This window comes from Talpa occidentalis, unplaced genomic scaffold (assembly GCF_014898055.3).
Source record: "Talpa occidentalis isolate TD23 unplaced genomic scaffold, MPIMG_talOcc4v2.1 talOcc4.2, whole genome shotgun sequence".
Lineage (NCBI taxonomy): Eukaryota > Metazoa > Chordata > Mammalia > Eulipotyphla > Talpidae > Talpa > Talpa occidentalis.
In genome coordinates, this window is record NW_023602073.1 from 111,248,863 (window position 1) to 111,267,566 (window position 18,704).

An 18,704-nucleotide genomic window follows, 5' to 3' on the forward strand; every position below is an offset into this window, starting at 1 on the left:
AATGTCCAGTAAGAATTAGATAGCCAGACACTGAGCTGTAAAGAACGATTGGGAATTGGCAACTAAAGCATATAAAAGGAAGAGATTGAACGAACCCCTTGGAGGAAAGAAGAGGGCTAAAAAGAGAACAGCTCTGTGGCATACCAGCCTTTTTGGTAGAAAATCGCTTTATTCTCTGTCAGATTTTGTGCTAAGGCTAGTTACATTTCCAAATTTAACAGTACCACACTGAAACACTATTTGTGTGCATTGTAGTGGCTCTGTTTTTAGATTCAAAGTGGGAGTCCGTTCTGCGGTGCTTTGCTGTGATTTTAGGACCTCACTGCACAAGTAAATACTGCCTAAGATGTAGCCTAAAAGAAGACTTGCGGGAGGCTTCCAGCAACTACAGGAAAACAAAATGTCTCCTGTAGTTGTAGTAGATTTGGTCCCTATCTGTTTCCTTTGTTCTGACAGTTTCTTGGGGAAATCTGAAAATTACCTGCTAAGACCAATGTTAAGTGCTCTGAATGGAACTCCTTGTGTAGTAAATGCCCACTTGCCTTGGCATGTGCTTGACTAGAATTTATTGGTACAGGGCTTCTGTGTATGGTAGATAGTCTGTGCCATACACATTTGCACAATGGCCGTTGGCAGTCTTGGTCTCGGTAGGGTAGTGAGAAATAGAAAAGCTTCTGTTTTCATTTAGCCACATTTTTTGTCCCTATAATATTCTGGTGTCTAGCAAGATTGATTTCCAAGTGAAGCACCTTAAAATTAATCTAAAAAGCCCATCATAAAACAAAATGAAAATTAATAATAATTTTCAAAAAGGCTTGGTCGCTACACTTCTCAATCTATTTCTATGAAATTTGGCAGTAAGACAATTATTAAATGAGAGCTACATCAACTGTAAGTCGCTTTGCTTTCATTCCATCTTGGTGAGTAATCAGAGTGAACCTTCATGTGCTACCAGTCAATTATCTTTCACTGGCAATAATTTGCCTATTGTGTTTCCTTTAATTCTTGACCATTTAGTCATTGGTTGTATGCATTACATATTAAGAGGTTGTCGTTGGAAACGTAAGAGAAAAAAAAATCTTTTTGGTTGCTTCTTAGCTAAATGTTAAGCATCTGAATCATCTGAGGAGCTTTTTGAAGGAGAAAAAAAAATACCAGCTACATTCCCAAGCCCACATATAAACAAATTCTGAGTCAGTAAATAAGGAAAGGGGGTTCCAGTGATTTTGATTTACAGCATGTTTGAAAAGCACTATTAAATGCTCTTTCTGTTATGGTATCTGTATTTTAAGAGAAGGTATTTCACCTCACCTTCATATCCATTGTCTCTGTGTTTAGGTCATGGTAAAGCTGTTAGGGACATCTGCTTTAATACCGCAGGAACACAGTTCCTCAGTGCAGCTTATGACAGGTATCTTAAGCTCTGGGACACCGAGACAGGTAAGAGCTCATTTATATTAATACATATTATCTTATAAATTAGCATTTATAGGGCCACTCTGGTGGCGCAGGGATTAAAGTCTCAGTGCTATCAAGGTATTGTCAGCAACTGCAGCGTGAGTTTGATCCCTGGCCAGGGAGCTAACCCACATGGCACAGCAGACCTCTCCTGTCTCACCCGCTGCTCCCCTGAGCAGTGTATTTCAGTAGAGCCATCTCTTCTGCTCCCCACTCTGTCTCTGGTGAATCCTCTCAACCCCCGCACCTCTGGCCTATACCCCAGTTCTTGTATGCATGAATAAATCTTTTTTTTAAAAAATCAGCATTTATAAATGAAGCAGTGTATTCTGTGGTAAAATTATGTTTTGTTGATTCTCATCTGATATTAGCCTATCAGCTAATATCACAAAATATTTAGAGTTGAAACTCAGCTAATAAAAGTAGCTCTTTCATTATTATAAAGACTTTGTTTCCACCAAATACAGTTTAGCAAGCAAACACTGAAATCTTTACTAAATAGACTATTTAATTGATGTTTTTATTCTAATATCACCTCACACACTGCATTCAATGTAATACAGGCGCTGTTAATATCTGATGAAATTTACATTGTCCAGATTAAATTTAATTGTCCAGGTTGATTAAGTTGTGAGTCTAAACTTTCATGGGCCAGTTAGTTTATATGATCACAGACATATTAGTTGCATCAGCACGTTGTGGCTAGTCTAATTAAAGAACCATCTGTCATCTGACTGATTTTTAAGGATAAAGTTAATAGCTAATATTGAATATTTATGTTTGGCAGGCATTCTGCTAAATAAGTTCCGTATCTTATTCAAACCTTAAAATACCTCTGAAATAACTACTTTTATTATTATAAATGAGGAGCTGCTCTCAAAGAGGTAACTTTTCCAGTGTTACACAGTGGCCAAATTATATTCTAACCACAGTTTCTCATATCCTTAACCTCTTTACCAGTGGTTGTGAACTCTGGCTGCACATTGTAGTCACCTGAAAAGCTTGATGTATTCTGCAGTTGATGATACAGATTTACTTTTGAAAGAATTATTTTTGATCATTAAAAACCTAGAGTAGGAACAGTCTAGCTTACAGTAAAGAACAATCAGGCTGCCCTTCCTCAAAATTTATTAGCAGAGTAACTCAAGCACTTCATCCCAGGGTTGTCATACAACCTGGGGTCATATTTATTTTACCTACTCTAACTTGGATCTTTTGTTTTAGGACAATGTATATCAAGATTTACAAACCGAAAAGTACCCTATTGTGTCAAATTTAATCCTGATGAAGATAAGCAAAATCTCTTTGTGGCTGGGATGTCTGATAAAAAGATTGTGCAAGTAAGTGCTTTCATAGTATTTTTATTAAGATTCCATGAGGGGAGTGAATAAAGAATATTAACTTGTTTAATGTTTGCTATTTTGGGGAACTGCTGATTATTCTTAGTAAATCTATAAAAATAATGTAGAAATTCGTTTCTTTCTCCACTTTCCATAATTATGCTCTTAATTCCTGTTAATACATTACTCCACCTCTGTCTTTTCCTTGTTTGACATATAGTGGGACATTCGAAGTGGAGAAATTGTACAGGAATATGATCGGCATTTGGGAGCTGTCAACACCATTGTTTTTGTTGATGAGAACAGGAGATTTGTGAGCACATCTGATGATAAGAGCCTAAGAGTTTGGGAATGGTAAGTTTCAATAAGTAGAAAATCTGATTTATATAAAGCAAACAGTTTAAATATTTGTAGCTGAAGACAAAGTCTGATAATATGCAGTCATTTGAAATCTTTCCAAACTCTCTTAACCTTTAAGTATCCAGAATATGGAAATAATGTAAACATGCTGCCTTCCAAAGTCTTTGCATAGTCTGTCTGAAGGATATATATTTTGAGTCATCTTTCTTACAGTGGTGGAAAGTTTACATTGTGCTCTCTTACATTTTTCATCATTTATTTGTCTTTGCAAAATGACTGGCGAGAAGTAGGGGCCATACATGTATACACAGAGTGGTTACACTGGGAACCGAACATGAGATCCTGGCGTCAGAACCAACCCAAAGAAAACATTGGGTTGACATTGACATTGAAAAATGCTCTTAATTTTTTAAATGTCTGTGTTATGATCATTCAGAACCAAAAATTGCTCCATGGTATCACCCTTGTGTCCTGTCATTCATAGCCCATAAATGTAGAAAACAGATTTTCACTTATAGACTATAATCAGAACTATTGTTAATTTTGCTTTCCTAGAGAAAAAAATTTTCTAAAATACTAAAGCTACTTTCACTGAGTATCATAACTCATGTTTTATAATTTGCAAAGAATTGCATTATAATTTTTTTGTTAAAATGAATCTTTGAGTGTTGAAAGGAACCCAGCTTGTTTTTATAGTCAGTTCTGAAGCACAGCTCAATGTGGTTACTGCCTTGTGGGGGACTAGAAAATGTTTCTTCCCACTCCTAGAATCTCTTCTGCTTTAAAGTAGGAGGCTTTAAAACTACAACTAAGAGTTTTCTCCTAAAACTGTGAGTCCCATTGGGGAGCTGAGCAGATCCCTAAGAGATCTGGGGCAGTTTGGGTAAAGATTTAATATAATCTAACTGTAGTTTCTCCCACACTCACCACTACTATCCCCATCCAAATTACCTCCAACTCATGCATAGTTAACAATACTCATATATAGTCTTATCACCCATTAAGTCTGTGGTTTAAGACTCTTTTATAGGTCTTTCTTCAGAAATGATGTTATATGCAAAGATTGATATAGACACTAAATTTTACATAAACCACCTTAGATCATTTGCATAAGTTTCTGGAGAATAAACATACACATACGGGGTTTGTTTTATATATTTTTACAGCTTGATTATACTTAAACTTTCAGACGTTTCTATTTTCAGGTATTTTAGCTCCATTTTAAAATAAGGAGTGGTATAAAAGAAATTGGTAAATATTTAAATGATGCACCAATTACAGTGCTTTAAGAACACTTGAAGAAAATTGTGTGTGCTTTTCTTAAATGAAAGTTGGGCTACAAAATATTTTGATTAAATAAAGAGGTGATGTTAGCCTGTTTCTTTTTTGTCCTCAGAGCTTAAAACTACTCCTAAAAGTCATAATATTTGTATCATTATAAATGATTACTTCCTTTAGAATTTAGTTTATCACTTCCTGACCAATCCTCACATGAAGATGGGTTCCTGATCTCTGTCTTCCCACACTCTTTTTTGCTTCCTTCAGCTTTTAGCATACTTTTTTTAGTGCTTGCTTATTTGTTCCTCTCCCCTGACAAGTTCTTAACAGTGACAGAGGAACTGTGTCAGCCTGTTGTCCATCTTCCCCAGCACCGGCACAGTCCTGGCACATAGCAGGCACTGAACAGCTAAGGAAATAGTTACTATCCTAATTATAAGTGATGTTACATTTATTGAACCACTGAGCATTTTCTGTGAAGTGCTGCATTTGAGTTGCAAAGCAATCTTAGGAGATAGGTATGTTTGTTGTCCCTCTAAGTGAATAGCATAATTCCATGTATGTATACATTGTCAAAGGATTCTCACCATCAGTTAACAAATAGATTGTTAGATGGTTGAAGTATCTAGTGGGGAGAGAAGTTAACTTGCGTCCAGTTTAATTAGTCAGAAAACAAAAAAATGTGAAGATCAGTCTTGCTACAAAGACAAAGTAGGAAGTAGACCCACTTCAGGACCCCTGAAGCTGTCCCTCACTGAAAAAAAAAATATATATATGTCCCTGAAAGCAATCACTAGTGATACTGGCAGCTTGCATAGGAGAGGAAGGGAGGTCCTGACGACCTCAAAGAGAGAACTGACGCCAGCAGGAGTAAAGTTATCAGTGGGGCCAGACAAGTGGTGTTTTCTAGACCTGCTTACAATAGCCAAATGATACAAGACACCAAACTAAAGGAAACTTGGTTTTCTAAAACAGTGCTATATATCCTGAGACTATTACACTGTTTTAAAGGAGAATAAAAAATATTGAATTGCCCGAGGTATTCAAATTGGCTAAATTCATGAACAGTCAGATATGTTTTTTTCTTTGTTTTGTTAAAATACTCTTCAAAGAAAATGTAGCAGAGGTTGACATTTTTATTTTCTGTCTTTAAATTTTTACAGATATTTGTTATATTTTGGGATTTTTTTTGATGATTTTAGACTGAAGAATATTTGTAAAATAGAAGTTACTATTAATAGTTTGTTATACTAAATTAATTTCTAACTAAAAAATACATTGTATTTATTAAATGCAGCTATGCCTAACAGACATTTTTACTAAAAGTAACAAAGTCCAGTGTGTTCAGATTCATTTCTCATTCTGGAGCTCATTGTACCAAGAATCCTTGAAATAAGGGCCTATTTAATTTTTTTTTTTTTAATAGAGGCATTTTTATTTATTTATTTGTTTGTTTTGTTTGTTTGTTTATACATGCACTGGGTACAGTCAGAAGCGCGGGAGGGTGAGAGAATTCACCAGAGTCAGAGCGGGAAGCAGAGCAGGCAGAAGGACTGAAGTACGCTGCTGAGGGGAGCAGTGGACGACAGGAGAGGTCTGCACGCCATGTGGGACCCTCCTCCGGTGGCCGGGGAGCAGCCGGGGATCAAACCGGCGCCGCAGAGACCGCGGGCAGCTTCCCAACCCAGCGCTCAACCGTTGCGCCACCGGGGAGGCCCCTATTTAAATTTTTATGGTTAGTTTTAGTACATAGATTGCTATGAATCTGGACTATGATTACTTTAGAAAATGTTCTTGTTTTTCTCCCATTATAAAATTATTAGGCACTAGTAGTAAATATGAGGAAAAACCAGCTGAACTTTTTAAAAATATTTATTTATATATAAATATAAATATCAAGCATTTAAGCTCCCTTGCCCATCTAGAGATCACATTATCTTGGGGTGGGCTAGGCTTGCTTGCAGACCCTGTGCAGCTTTGCCTCCCATCCGCTTGCTTTGCTGAAGCCTGTTTAGCATTCTCACCTGCTTGCAGAATAACAAATTAAGGTTGACTGGCAGGTAAAGTAAGAATGCTTCCCTATAGGTTTGCCTCAAACACCTTGCTTCTGCCTACCCTGGTACATTTGAGTTGGTTCACTAGTAAAGAACTTTTACTAACAGACTTTTTTAATATGAAGGGCAAAGTTTAAACCAAATAAAGAGAAAACTAAGTATGCCATTGTTTTAATTATGGAAAGGCATTTGTGAAGTAAAAGATGGATAATAGTAGAATGGCATCTTACGGTTTTCCTTCTTTCAGGAAGTTCTATGAAAGATTTCTAAAATCGGTAATTTTCAAGAATACTGCTTTTGTTTCAAAGGTAATTCTTCTACAGATGCATTTGAAAATTACTAACTCTGATATGCTATTTTTAATTTTTAGGGATATCCCTGTGGATTTTAAGTACATAGCAGAACCCAGTATGCACTCAATGCCTGCAGTGACTTTGTCTCCAAATGGTGCGTTAGATAGAATGTGTTTTTAAATGTGTTTCTAAGACATTGTATGATTTCTATATTCGAAAGAACATTGGCCATTCTCTCTTAGGGGAAATCTATCATAGTGCCAAACTTGTATAAAGAAATCTTTTCAGTGTTAGAAATAATCACTAGTTTTTATATGTGAATCACCTCACTCTTTCTCCTGTTTTGAAAAAATATAAAGTAAAAATTAGGGAAAAACCATGATTTGCAGTTAACATACTGAACATCTAAGGAGTTCCATCTGAGAGTTAGAGTTGTTTTGTTTTGCTTAAATCTCATTCTCAGATAATATTTGACACGCATTTAGTAATTTATTGTGAGTTTTTTCTTTCAAAGAATAGATTTTCACCTGATATCCTATAATGATAGCAATTCACTATAAAAGACTTTCTCCAAAATAAACAAAAATAAAAAGGATATTTATTTAATACCATTCTCTATTCAATAATCCATTTCGTTTTAAATGCAGATATTTGTACTATGGATATACTGACAGTATACTGATAAAATGATAGCTCTCTACATGAGGGTATTAAAGCTGACAATGTTGGGCAACATTTTCATCAAAGCCACTGTTAACTCATTACTATGAGTGTAGACATGGAGGAAGAGGCAGGAAATAGTTTGCTCTTCCATCAGTACATCTGCCACAGGCAAATTGGTGATCATTTGGCAAATGCCCTAGGATTTTTATGGGAAGAGCAGCCAGTACCTGGGTGTTATTTTCATAATCACCTCATTAGGTACTTTATCACATGATCACTGCATCTGTAGTTCATGTGTATTTTTAAACCATCCGTTACAAATATGGCCATCTTGAACAAGCCCAGTAACCCAATAAGACTGATCATTGTTAGGATCACTCTCATTTAGAAAGGTCTACGATTATGTAGGATGCTAGGAAAGCACTACAGTTTAGTGACTGGGCGCTTTGGCACTTCCTGGGTAATATAAAAGCAATGTGGCCTTTCAACAACATTACTATAGTTTTTTTAATCGTATCTTTTATTGTCATTTATTTAATAATTCTGGGTTTTCTCACAGGGAGTTAATCTTTCCGTTTTCCAGAATTAACAGAAATAAGTCTCTTTCTTGCCATGATTCTGTTGTCTATAATAACTGCAAATTAATTTTTATTTCATAGAATTTTAGCTTACTTATGTTAATGCTAAAGTCAGAATTCTGTGTATTCTTATTTATGCAAACAAAAAAAAGCTTGTAAATGGAGACACCCTAATAAGAAATTACATAAGCAAAACCATTAATTAAAAATACTTTTGCCAACAGTGTATTTATAACAAATCCACAAGTGGTATGGTAAATTTGTTACTCTTTTTTTGAAGTAGTTGGAAGTAGGAGAATGTTAATGACTAGAACATATTTAAAATAAAATGCCTTGTAAATTTTTTCAGCTTTCTCTAACACATCTCACTTATTGGATTTACAGGGAAATGGCTAGCATGCCAATCAATGGACAACCAAATCTTAATTTTTGGAGCACAGAACAGATTCAGATTAAATAAGAAAAAAATCTTTAAGGGCCATATGGTAGCAGGCTATGCTTGTCAGGTGGACTTTTCACCAGACATGAGGTAAGTTTAAATCTTTTATTCTTGTGTTCAAATATGATATAAAACTACTATTGTTCATATAACACTTTACAAATCACCTTCAAGTATGTATGAGAACTATGTAGACTGTCAAATTGTCAGGTAAAAAGGGAAGAGCAAGTTATGAAAACTACACTTTTCTTTTTATTCAGTTCTTCAGCGTATCTCCTTATTGCTTAGTCTGTACCCTGTAACATCATAAATTATAGACAACACCTTATTTTCTCTCTGCTTTTCTATGCAAGGCTGGGAGGATTGTAATTACTATGTTGCTGTGATTGAATGAACACAAGAAGAATTAATTTTGTATTGCATTGTAGAAGTTAACTTCACTTCAGCTTTTCTGTGCTGAAACCTCAAATTCAACTTCTGCATAGTTCTAGGTCACTAGATTTATGAAGCCCAGAGTCTAAGAATGCAACACTGCATTTGTAACTCCACTCTTAACTAAAATATATAGATGTAAGTAGTTCAGAAATCACTGTAACTTTGTATGTTTAGCCTAGCAGTTGGGTCATAGGCTCCCACCTCCAGATCAGCCTTAGACCTATTTGAAAGATGTTGGAGCCAAAAAAATTGAGGAAGCCAATAGTCTACATTGGTAGACTAGCTCTAAATGTGGTCATTGGCTCTTTGTGAAACATTCCCTTATATAAACATTCCCTGATTGTCTGAGAGTGATTATGATACCACATTGTGCTGCCATGGCCCCTGCATCTCCCAGTCTCCAAGTTAAAATTTTTCATTCTCTAGATTGGTGGCTAAATGGGGAGAATTTTTTCTGGTAGTTTAAATTACAGACTGCTTCATGCTCTATTCTCATTGAGTATTTTATATTCACATTGTTTTTTCTTTTTGTTAAAGTGAAAAGATAAACCCTCTGTTTCTCTTAATAAAGATGTTTGAATAATTTGAATTTAATTTTCTTCCCATGTAGCTATGTGATTTCAGGAGATGGAAATGGAAAATTAAACATCTGGGACTGGAAGACCACAAAACTCTACAGTCGATTTAAAGCTCATGATAAAGTGTGTATCGGTGCAGTGTGGCATCCACATGAAACATCTAAAGTGATAACATGTGGTTGGGATGGTCTCATTAAATTGTGGGATTAATGAGATTTACCCTTAAACTATCCAGGATTATTTTTGATCAAACATCATATTTAACTATATTTAATTATTAAATGTGTTGAATGGCAACTTGATTTACAAATTGTGGTTTCCTTATATGGCCTTATGAAGTTGTTCCGTTGTTTAAAAAAAAAAAAGAAAGCTTTGGGGCCTCCTCTGGTGGCGCAGTGGTTGAGCGCTGGGCTGAGAGGCTGCTCGCAGCCTCTGCAGCGCTGGTTCGTTACCCAGCCGCCAGCGAGGGTCCCACAGAAAAAAAAAAAGGCTTTGTAAATTTGGCTCATATAATTTCATTGGCAACTTCATTTTGTTTTTTATAAATGTAATTTCTTCAGAGAATGACCACTGACTTTGTATTTGATAAGTTGTTATTATTGGCAGGCAGTTTGGGTTTACCCCCATGAAATGTTGAAAGGATCCCTTTGGAGTCAAGAAAGAATCCCTAGTGAATTTGGGGTTGTCAGGAAGGAACAGAATTAACTCAAAAAAGTACCATATACTTATTAACCTCCTCAACATAAAGGGCCATAAAGAACAAGGATGATGTCATTTAATACGAATCTTAAAGGAGTGTAAGACCACCCACAATTACAGTCCCAATATTTTCAGTAGGTCAAGTTCTAACCTTTTGGATTCAGAGTTCCACTATTTTTTATGACATGCTGTGTATTTTTTTATTGTAAGCCAGCAACCTTCTTTGGTTGCAACATTCCTCAAATTATTAAACAGTGTAAAATAAAAATCAGTCCAGAGTTCTTTCCTTGATTTTCTTCCTGATCAGCATAGATAGGACTATATATATATTTAACCAGAGAATTACATTATTTTTGAAGATGGAACTCGAAAATGAGTCAAGACTTGAATATTATTTGTATTTGCTGTCAGTGAGGACCTGGCTACACTTTCTGAAATCAGGGCCTCCTAGGTCATTGCTTCAGACGTTACTACTGAAACACTCCTCATAGGAGATATAGTATGAGGGCATAGTCCAAAATGTCATCTTGTAATATCTTTGAAGTTGTATGTTTTATCTTTAAAATTACTGGTTTTTCTTATGAATACATTCAATAGAATTTACTAAAATTAGAAAAAAATTAATTTTTTTCCAAATCTTTTAGTAAAATTCACACTCTAGGAAGATGGCTGGGGTTTCCCAATTTAGGAAGCAGTGACTGTGGTTTGAAAATAAAGCTTAAAATATTTGGATTGTGAACTCAAGATAGCCTCCTGGATATAGTAACTGATAGCACTTTAGTGTGTGACAAGCCATTTCTCCTGTTTTATTACAAATCTATGTCAGATGTTTTAATGTGGTTTGAAACATCTCAATGCCATGCTAAAAAAAGATTGGTTCATAGCTGCTCGGAGTGCCGACTTGGAGACCAAAATCATGTTGCGTGTTGATATCCTAAGGGCATTAGCTCTGATTCCTGTGCTCTCAATAGCAGTTCATGCTCCTTGCCCTTAGAAACTTACATTTTTTTTTAATTAAAATTAAAATAGAGAGGGGAGCCTGGTATAAATGATCAGATGCTATAGCCTGTAAATAAATATCAAAGAAGAAAATAGTAAAAGAGAATAAAAGTGGTAGAGAAGTATTTGGAACTCACAGGCATGCAAAGAAATAAGAATATACTGCCTGGCTGCTGCTGTTCATGTACCTGCCAGGAAGGGTGGCTGCCATTTCCTAAGGAGGAAAGAATTCTTTAGACCCAACCATGGGTTTTAACAAATGTGAATTATTGAAATGTGATGGGACAGAGAATCATACATTTAATCTATCTTGTTCGGCATCAGTATTGTTTGTATATGTTAAAAATCATAATTTCTAGATCTGGGTTTATTTTGTTGTGTTTTTGACTGTTTCTTAACTAAGTAACTGTATATAAAAGTCTCCTTTTTTTAAAGATATTTTTAATAAAATTTTTTGCAGAATGTGTTATCAAAATTTTTATTCTTAGTCTCCTTTAAAATCTTAACTGTTAAAACACCAAATTATACCACATGCAGATTTTAAATGGGAAATTTTATTTTATGGGGAAAAATGATGCTTTAGCACTGGCTATAGGATATTACTGTCAGTTTTAATTAAATAATAGAAATATAGGGCAGTGCCTTCAGAGCATGTATTAAGTTTAACACATTCCAAGTTTACTTAGTGGTTGCCCTATAGCAGGACTGTACCCATTTTAGATTACACAGATGACTGAGGATCTTTTCCAGCATAAGTCTCAAGATCATGTTGTTAACTGCAATTAAGTAGTTATCATCTGCTTCCTTTTTCTCACTGCAACCTTTTCATCACACCCAAGACAGAGTTCCTTCCTCAAAGTAGTGCTTCAGGGAAGGATTTAATTGAATGAATATTTCAATGCTGAAGCTTAAGTTGGGAATATTTTGTCCTAATGGGGACCTCATTTTAAGATAAGGAACAGGGAATAACATCAACCAGGCACTTCTCTAAGTGAAAAAGTATGGAATGATTCTTGAGGGTGCACTGTGATATTGGCTGATATCCTTAGCGTGTTTATAAATAACCTGGAGAAAATTCAGTGAAATGTCAAACCCTTGGATGACAGCCATTAGGATGGCAACACAAGCAGTAATAGACTCCTTGAAGAGCAGTATTGTCAGAATACAGACTGAGAAAAATCTGCATCAGAATCACCAAAGGGATGGCATCACTTACTGAGAGATGGAATTCCAAAGACATGTTAGTTGGGGGAACCATAGTGACTTCAGATAAGGGAAAAAGGAAGGGCCGAAGTGGCATCCAGGGCCAGATAATCCAGCAATATTAAATTTGGGTCTCAAGGTGAAGCTGAGGGAACACTGATGTTATATTCCATCAAAGATGTGTACTTGTCTCATTTTGCCATCTCTGAAATATCTTAAAAATCAATGATGACATTGTTAAAGTTTAATTTACATTCTTTGTAAATCATTAAATAATTAACTATATTACAGACAAGGCAAGTGCTAAGATAAGTGATGGAATAAGGTCCCATAACGAAGGGACTTAGGAGATTTAATGGAAAGAAAGTTGTCACAGCACTTGCCTCAAAATTCATTCTTTCAACTGTTAATTTGATCAATGAGTAAAAATCAGCTAACAAAAGAGTGCAATTTAAAACAATTTGTTTTATACATATATGGAGATGTATGAATTCATTCACTGGGAAACTTACTAAGAATGCAGAATTCGTGTTCCCAGCTCAGACTTCCCAGATCAAAGTCAGCACTTTTCAGCAAGGTCCCCACAGTAAGGATGAGAAGTAATGGAATCCTTTATTTCCAAAACTACGCTGTTTAGTACATATAAACTCAGAAAAATTGAGCTAACCAAAAATATACACATTTATACATGTGTATCTATAATGTATGTTTGTAAATATATGTATATACTTTTTTTTATATTTGTATATAAAATATATACACCTATATTCATAGTTACTTTAGTATTCGTAAAAACAATGCACTCAAACATTGCAATTTTGGGCCTCCCAAGTGGCGCAGGGAGGTTAAAGCTCAGCACTATCAAGCTATCGCCAGCCACTGCAGCAGTAGTTTGATCCCTGGCCAGAGAGCTAACCCACATGTCTCACCCGCTGCACCCTCAGCAGTGTGTTTCAGTAGATCTGCCTGTTCTGCTCCCCACTCTGTCTCTGGTGAATTCTCTTCACCCCCACCCCTGCAACTCTGGGCTACACCCCACTTCCTGTATGCATAAATAAAAAATCTTTTTTAAAAAATGCAATTTTAACTGGAACTTAAAAGAAGTCATAGGCTTGCATCCAGAGTCCTAAGAATGGCTTTAATTTTAGTGACAGAGAAAGAGATCCTTTTTACAGCTTCCAACAGCTGTCTTCAGATAAATCTTTAACTCCCCACACCCTTCAGCATCTGAGCTCTGGGGAACTGATTCAAACATCAAAGATTTTGATTTAAATATATGTTCTAGTATAGTACTGCCCAATACATAATTTTCTAATGGCCACATTTTTTAAAGGGATTTTAATATATTTAACATTTAAAATACCCCAACATTCAATATCTTTAAAATCAATATTTTACTTTCCTCTTAACTAGGAACTCAAAGAATCGGGAAACAAATGATTAAGATAGTTCCATCAAGAAGGAAAGAGTGAAGACCACGAAGTGCTAACTCTTAGCAGGCCACTTAGGTTGCTTGACTGATCTTATGTTAAATCTGGCCCCTTACACGGTGGCTATAGTCTTGATCTGACTCACTCAAGGACAATAATGTCGGACTAAATTGTACCCCATTTGTTTTAGTCAAAGACAATAATGTATAACTAAAAGCTATCTTGCTTCGAGAGCTAAATTCCAAACACTCCTATTGTCTGAAAAGCGCTCTGGCCCATATAGAATCCAGAGCTTGCTTGGTTTATTCCCAGCCTCATTAGCATACTAAAACTCTACCTAGGGGAGAAATTGGGCCACATTTGCCATATTTGTGGAGGCATGAATTACCTCCAGGCAGGAACAGATGCCCGGCACCTCCCAATACCTCCAACACGCAAACACCAAAAGACTCCTTTTGTCTCACTTTTGCCATCCTTTCTTTTCAAAGCCCTTTCAAGCCCGTTTTCAAGAAGGTAGTCTGTGGGAATTTAACCCTCTTTGCCTCAATAACCCACAGGTAATTAACTGCTCTTCCTCTGTCAAAAATAGTGTGTGTCTGGTCTATTTGGCACACTTCCAAGTGGTGATCCCTTACGTTCAGTAACACTAAGCCTTTGAAATCTGGTATATATTTTACACTTAGTACATCTTAACCAGCTACTAAATTTTCATCATATTTTTCATACCAAGTAGCATTTTCTAACAATTGAGTCACTCATACCTTTTTAAAATTTAAATTACTTAAAAATAACTATAATTTTTAAAAAAGCATGTCTCAGTTACACTAGCCACATTCTGAGTGCTCAACAGCCAACTGTGGCTAATGGCTGTCATATCGCATATCGTTCTAGTGTCTTGTTTCATAGACAGTCACAGAGATAATTTTATTCATCTTCTGAAAAGCATTCTAAGGTTCAAACTCATTAGATAACGCACCTAAAAAATACAAATGTTCATGTTTTGCTGTGCTACATTTTGGGTAATTTCTTCAAGCTTAACATCCAGTTCATTTCACAATCTCTTCAGCTGTGTCCAATCTCTCTTTAACCCAGTAAACTCACTTCAGTGACTTTTTCTTTCGTGGAAGGAAAGTGCTTATCTATATCTACCTGTTCTTCACAGATCTCACTTTTGTATATAGTCTTTTATGCCTTTAACCATTTTTAAACAATTTTATACTTAAAATTGTTTTAAACTGTTGTTTGGGCTGAATCTCTTAGTGTTCTGTTAACTTTGCTTTGTGATGGGTTATTTCCTTTTCAGTTGTAACATTTTTTAGGAGCTGATCTTAAATGGGTCTTGTTCTTTTAAGAAAACCCATTGTAGCCTGGGTTGAGGAAGTCCCTTCAGAGTGGTTTTACATTTTCTTCTGCCTTGTGTCCCTAGAGGTATCACCCTGTAGAACCATTTATTTCCTGTCTTAATTTCTCACCATGTGATTAGTACCAACTCTTCGAAAAGGCCAGCAATTTCAAACTCTTGTGAGAAATTTTCTCCTTCCAGAGCTACAGCAAAGACTTCTGTGTGATAGGGTGGGTGTAGTGGGGCAATCAGGCACAGGGCAGGGATGGGGTTGAGGGGGGACTGGGAGACTGGGAGCAAGCCCCCCAGGCCCCAGGGAATCTTTATGCTTTCTCTGGGCTCTCTGGTGTTCACTCATCGTCTTACCTCTTCTGTAGTCAATGGTCCTCTCATAGCCGTCCTCGAGCCATCCTGCCTCTCTGAGTGACGCTGCCCTTATAGCCTGGCCCTCCAGACTCAGGTGTGCACACTTATGCATGCCCACACCATGCTCCAGGTGGCCACGATCAGACACGCATGCCTTGCGCCCACACTGCCGAGCGCCCTCTGCGTCAACAAGATCAAGGCCGCAGGTGAGAGCCACAGAGGCTAGTGGCATAAAAAGCCTATTAATTCCATTGAGCCTACGGGGGGGATGAGGGGTACATTATTTAAGACCATCCTCCACTGAGGTGGTAGCCTTCCAAGGGTCCCCCCACTGCAGGTGTCTCAGTCCTAATCTTTGCCCCCAGTACAAGTTTTATCTCTAGTGCTCTAGGCCGCTCACCATCGCTGCTGTACTGAACACAGTACTACTGCGGGGAAGCTTCCCACTCTGCCTCTCTGGCCTTAGGCTCCCTGTGAGCTACTTTTATGTGATGCTTTTTTTCTCCTTGGGCACTCCGCCATACATATATATGTAAGTGTACATGTGTGTGCTGTGGACACACGGATACACATAGGTTCCCTCTTGAGTTTTTTGTTTAAGATTTTTCTTCCATAGGCATTCATACACAATCCAGACACAAACATACACATATATATAAATATGTGTATAAATATATACATGCTCATTCATGTATTTTTAGGCATATATAGAAGGAACATCAAAAATAGGGTATCTTCAGATATTGCCACCTAGGGTCTAAAAACATAGAGGTATAAAGCAATATAATCTGAAACATTCTGATTTTTAGAATCATAAGTATTTATCCAAACTGGTACTGTACCTTGTTGGCTGGAGAGCCACCTATAATGGAGTCATGTTTTATCTGCACTTTTTCGTCCTAATAAACACATCATTTGGGAGTCTTCAGAACTTATCCTAAGGCTTACCTTTATAGCACACAGATCAAGAAGTTTCCTGCCTTCTCTAATCACCAGTCTTAGAATTATGAGATTCTCAAGCTAGCAAAAAGCTTAGAAATTAAATATTCCAACCTTGGTTACAAAAATAGGCCAGGAAAGTTAATGGACTTGCATGATGCCACACAGCTAGCTAGCAGAAGCCTCACAATCTTGCTCAGCCTACTATCCTCCCTCTTCTGTAAAATCCCACTTAATTGTGTATTTTTTGAACTGTCAGATTTGTGTCATCATCATTGTAGCCCTTAGTGTCTCTCTCTGAATTAGTTTAAAAGAAACGTTCATTTTTTTAAAAACAGATCATGTTTCTTTCACCCCTAACTAAAACAGAAAGCAAAGTTAAAGACAGGTTCTTGTTCTTTAGGGTTGGCCACCATTACTTTCTCTCAGAACTGTGCCGCAGACGTTTCTTGGTCATAGTTCAGTAAAACAGTCTTGAGAATACAAACTCTTCTCACCCTGTTTTCACTCTTTTTTGTCCTATGCAGTATTGGTTTTTTTTTATTTAATTTTTTTTAAAAGATTATTTATGCATACAGGAACTGGGGTACAGGCCAGAGGTGTGAGGGGTGAGAGGATTCACCAGAGACAGAGTAGGCAGATTGACAGTACAATGTTGAAGGGAGCAGTGGGCGAGGCAGGAGAGGTCTGCTGCACCATGTGGGTTGCTTCCTGGCCGGCCAGGGGATCGAACTCATGCTGTAGAGGCTGCAGATAGCTTCATAGGTTGCGTCTTAACTCACTGCGCCACCAGGGAGGCCCCCCTATGCAGTATTGTTTTAATCATTTTTGTAGAAGGACCAGCTTCTAGCCTTGGCAGAAATAGCTTCATGTACTTTCCTCAGAAACTGAAAATTATTGGGGCCTCCCCAGTGGCGCAGCGGTTGAGTGCTGGGTTGCGAAGCTGCCCGCAGCCTCTGCGGTGCTGGTTCAATCCCCGGCTGCTCCCCGGCCACCAGAGGAGGGTCCCACATGGCGCGCAGACCTCTCCTGCCGCCCGCTGCTCCCCTCAGCAGTGTACTTCGGTCCTTCTGCCTGCTCTGCTCCCTGCTCTGGCTCTGGTGAATTCTCTCACCCTCCCGCGCTTCTGACTGTACCCAGTGCATGTATAAACAAACCATCAAATAAATAAATAAATAAAACATGCCTCTATTAAAAAAAAAAAAAGAATAATTACTACTTTAAAAAAAAAAAAAAAGAAACTGAAAATTATTCTCCATTCTTCTATGACTTATGGTTTAATTGACTCTATAAATTGTGTTTTCTTGGAGTTGGTACAAAGAAAGGACAATGAGGAATAAGAAAGAAAGATTGAGTCTTAATATATATATTTTACATGAGAAAATTTTCATAAAGTATTAGTTTTAATGAGTTTTGAGAGTTAGCATTTTTCCACACAGTACTAGAAATAAGTGTGACATTAAACTTGCTTGATTCACTTACTTAAGGACAGAAATACAATAAAATCACTAAGGATAGAAATACAATAAAAATCATTTATTTATTTTTTAAGATATATTTTTATTTATGCATACAATAACTAGAGTGTAAGCCAAAGATGCAAGGGGGTGAGAGGATTCACCAGAGACAGAGTGGGGAGCAGAACAGGCAGATCGACTGAAGTACACTGCTGAGGGGAGCAGAGGGCCAGACAGGAGAGGTCTGCTGCACCATATGTGGGTTAGCTCCCTGACCAGGGATCAAACTCAAGCCTCAGAGGTAATAGCGTGATAATGCCGAGACTTAACCCTTAGTCCACCAGGGAGGCCCCACAATAAAATCATTTAAAAAAAAACCCGATAATTTCCTAATATAGGAAATTTAAGAATATATTGAATTTTAGATGATGTAAACACCTCTTCCACTGTAAGAAAAAGGAACACATTTTAGCACAAGGTCCAATGTACCACTGAATTCACTGAATACCATCAATTGGTTAATACAAAAAGAATTATATTATTGTTTATAAGGCAAACATAAATCTCTAGCAGAAAAGAATAATTATATTAACTGAGCTTGGAGATGCCATTGTTTTATCAAGTGTAACAATCCATTTAAATGAGTCCTTTTTTAATCTGGCAAAATATGATGATGAGGCTGGCTTCCTGGTATTAATCCAAGCTTCACAAAATCCTTCCATGTAATCATTAGGAAATGCAAATCCTGTACTGTATTTACTGTATAATATAATCTTATAGCCAAGGCAGAAAT

The 18,704-nt window shown here is 36.9% G+C and overlaps 1 protein-coding gene across 1 annotated transcript in view; it reads left to right on the plus strand.

Annotated features, from left to right (window-relative positions):
* CDC40 (cell division cycle 40) overlaps nucleotides 1–11,636 on the plus strand; it is a 47,520-nt gene extending 35,884 nt beyond the window's left edge. Inside the window, exons 10-15 of the mRNA XM_037520218.2 lie at nucleotides 1,339–1,440; nucleotides 2,683–2,798; nucleotides 3,019–3,152; nucleotides 6,861–6,937; nucleotides 8,409–8,553; nucleotides 9,509–11,636. Of these exons, the coding sequence (XP_037376115.1) occupies nucleotides 1,339–1,440; nucleotides 2,683–2,798; nucleotides 3,019–3,152; nucleotides 6,861–6,937; nucleotides 8,409–8,553; nucleotides 9,509–9,686 (752 nt within the window). The 3' untranslated portion in view covers nucleotides 9,687–11,636. The remainder of the gene's footprint in view (nucleotides 1–1,338; nucleotides 1,441–2,682; nucleotides 2,799–3,018; nucleotides 3,153–6,860; nucleotides 6,938–8,408; nucleotides 8,554–9,508) is intronic.
* The last annotated feature ends 7,068 nt before the right edge of the window (nucleotides 11,637–18,704 follow it).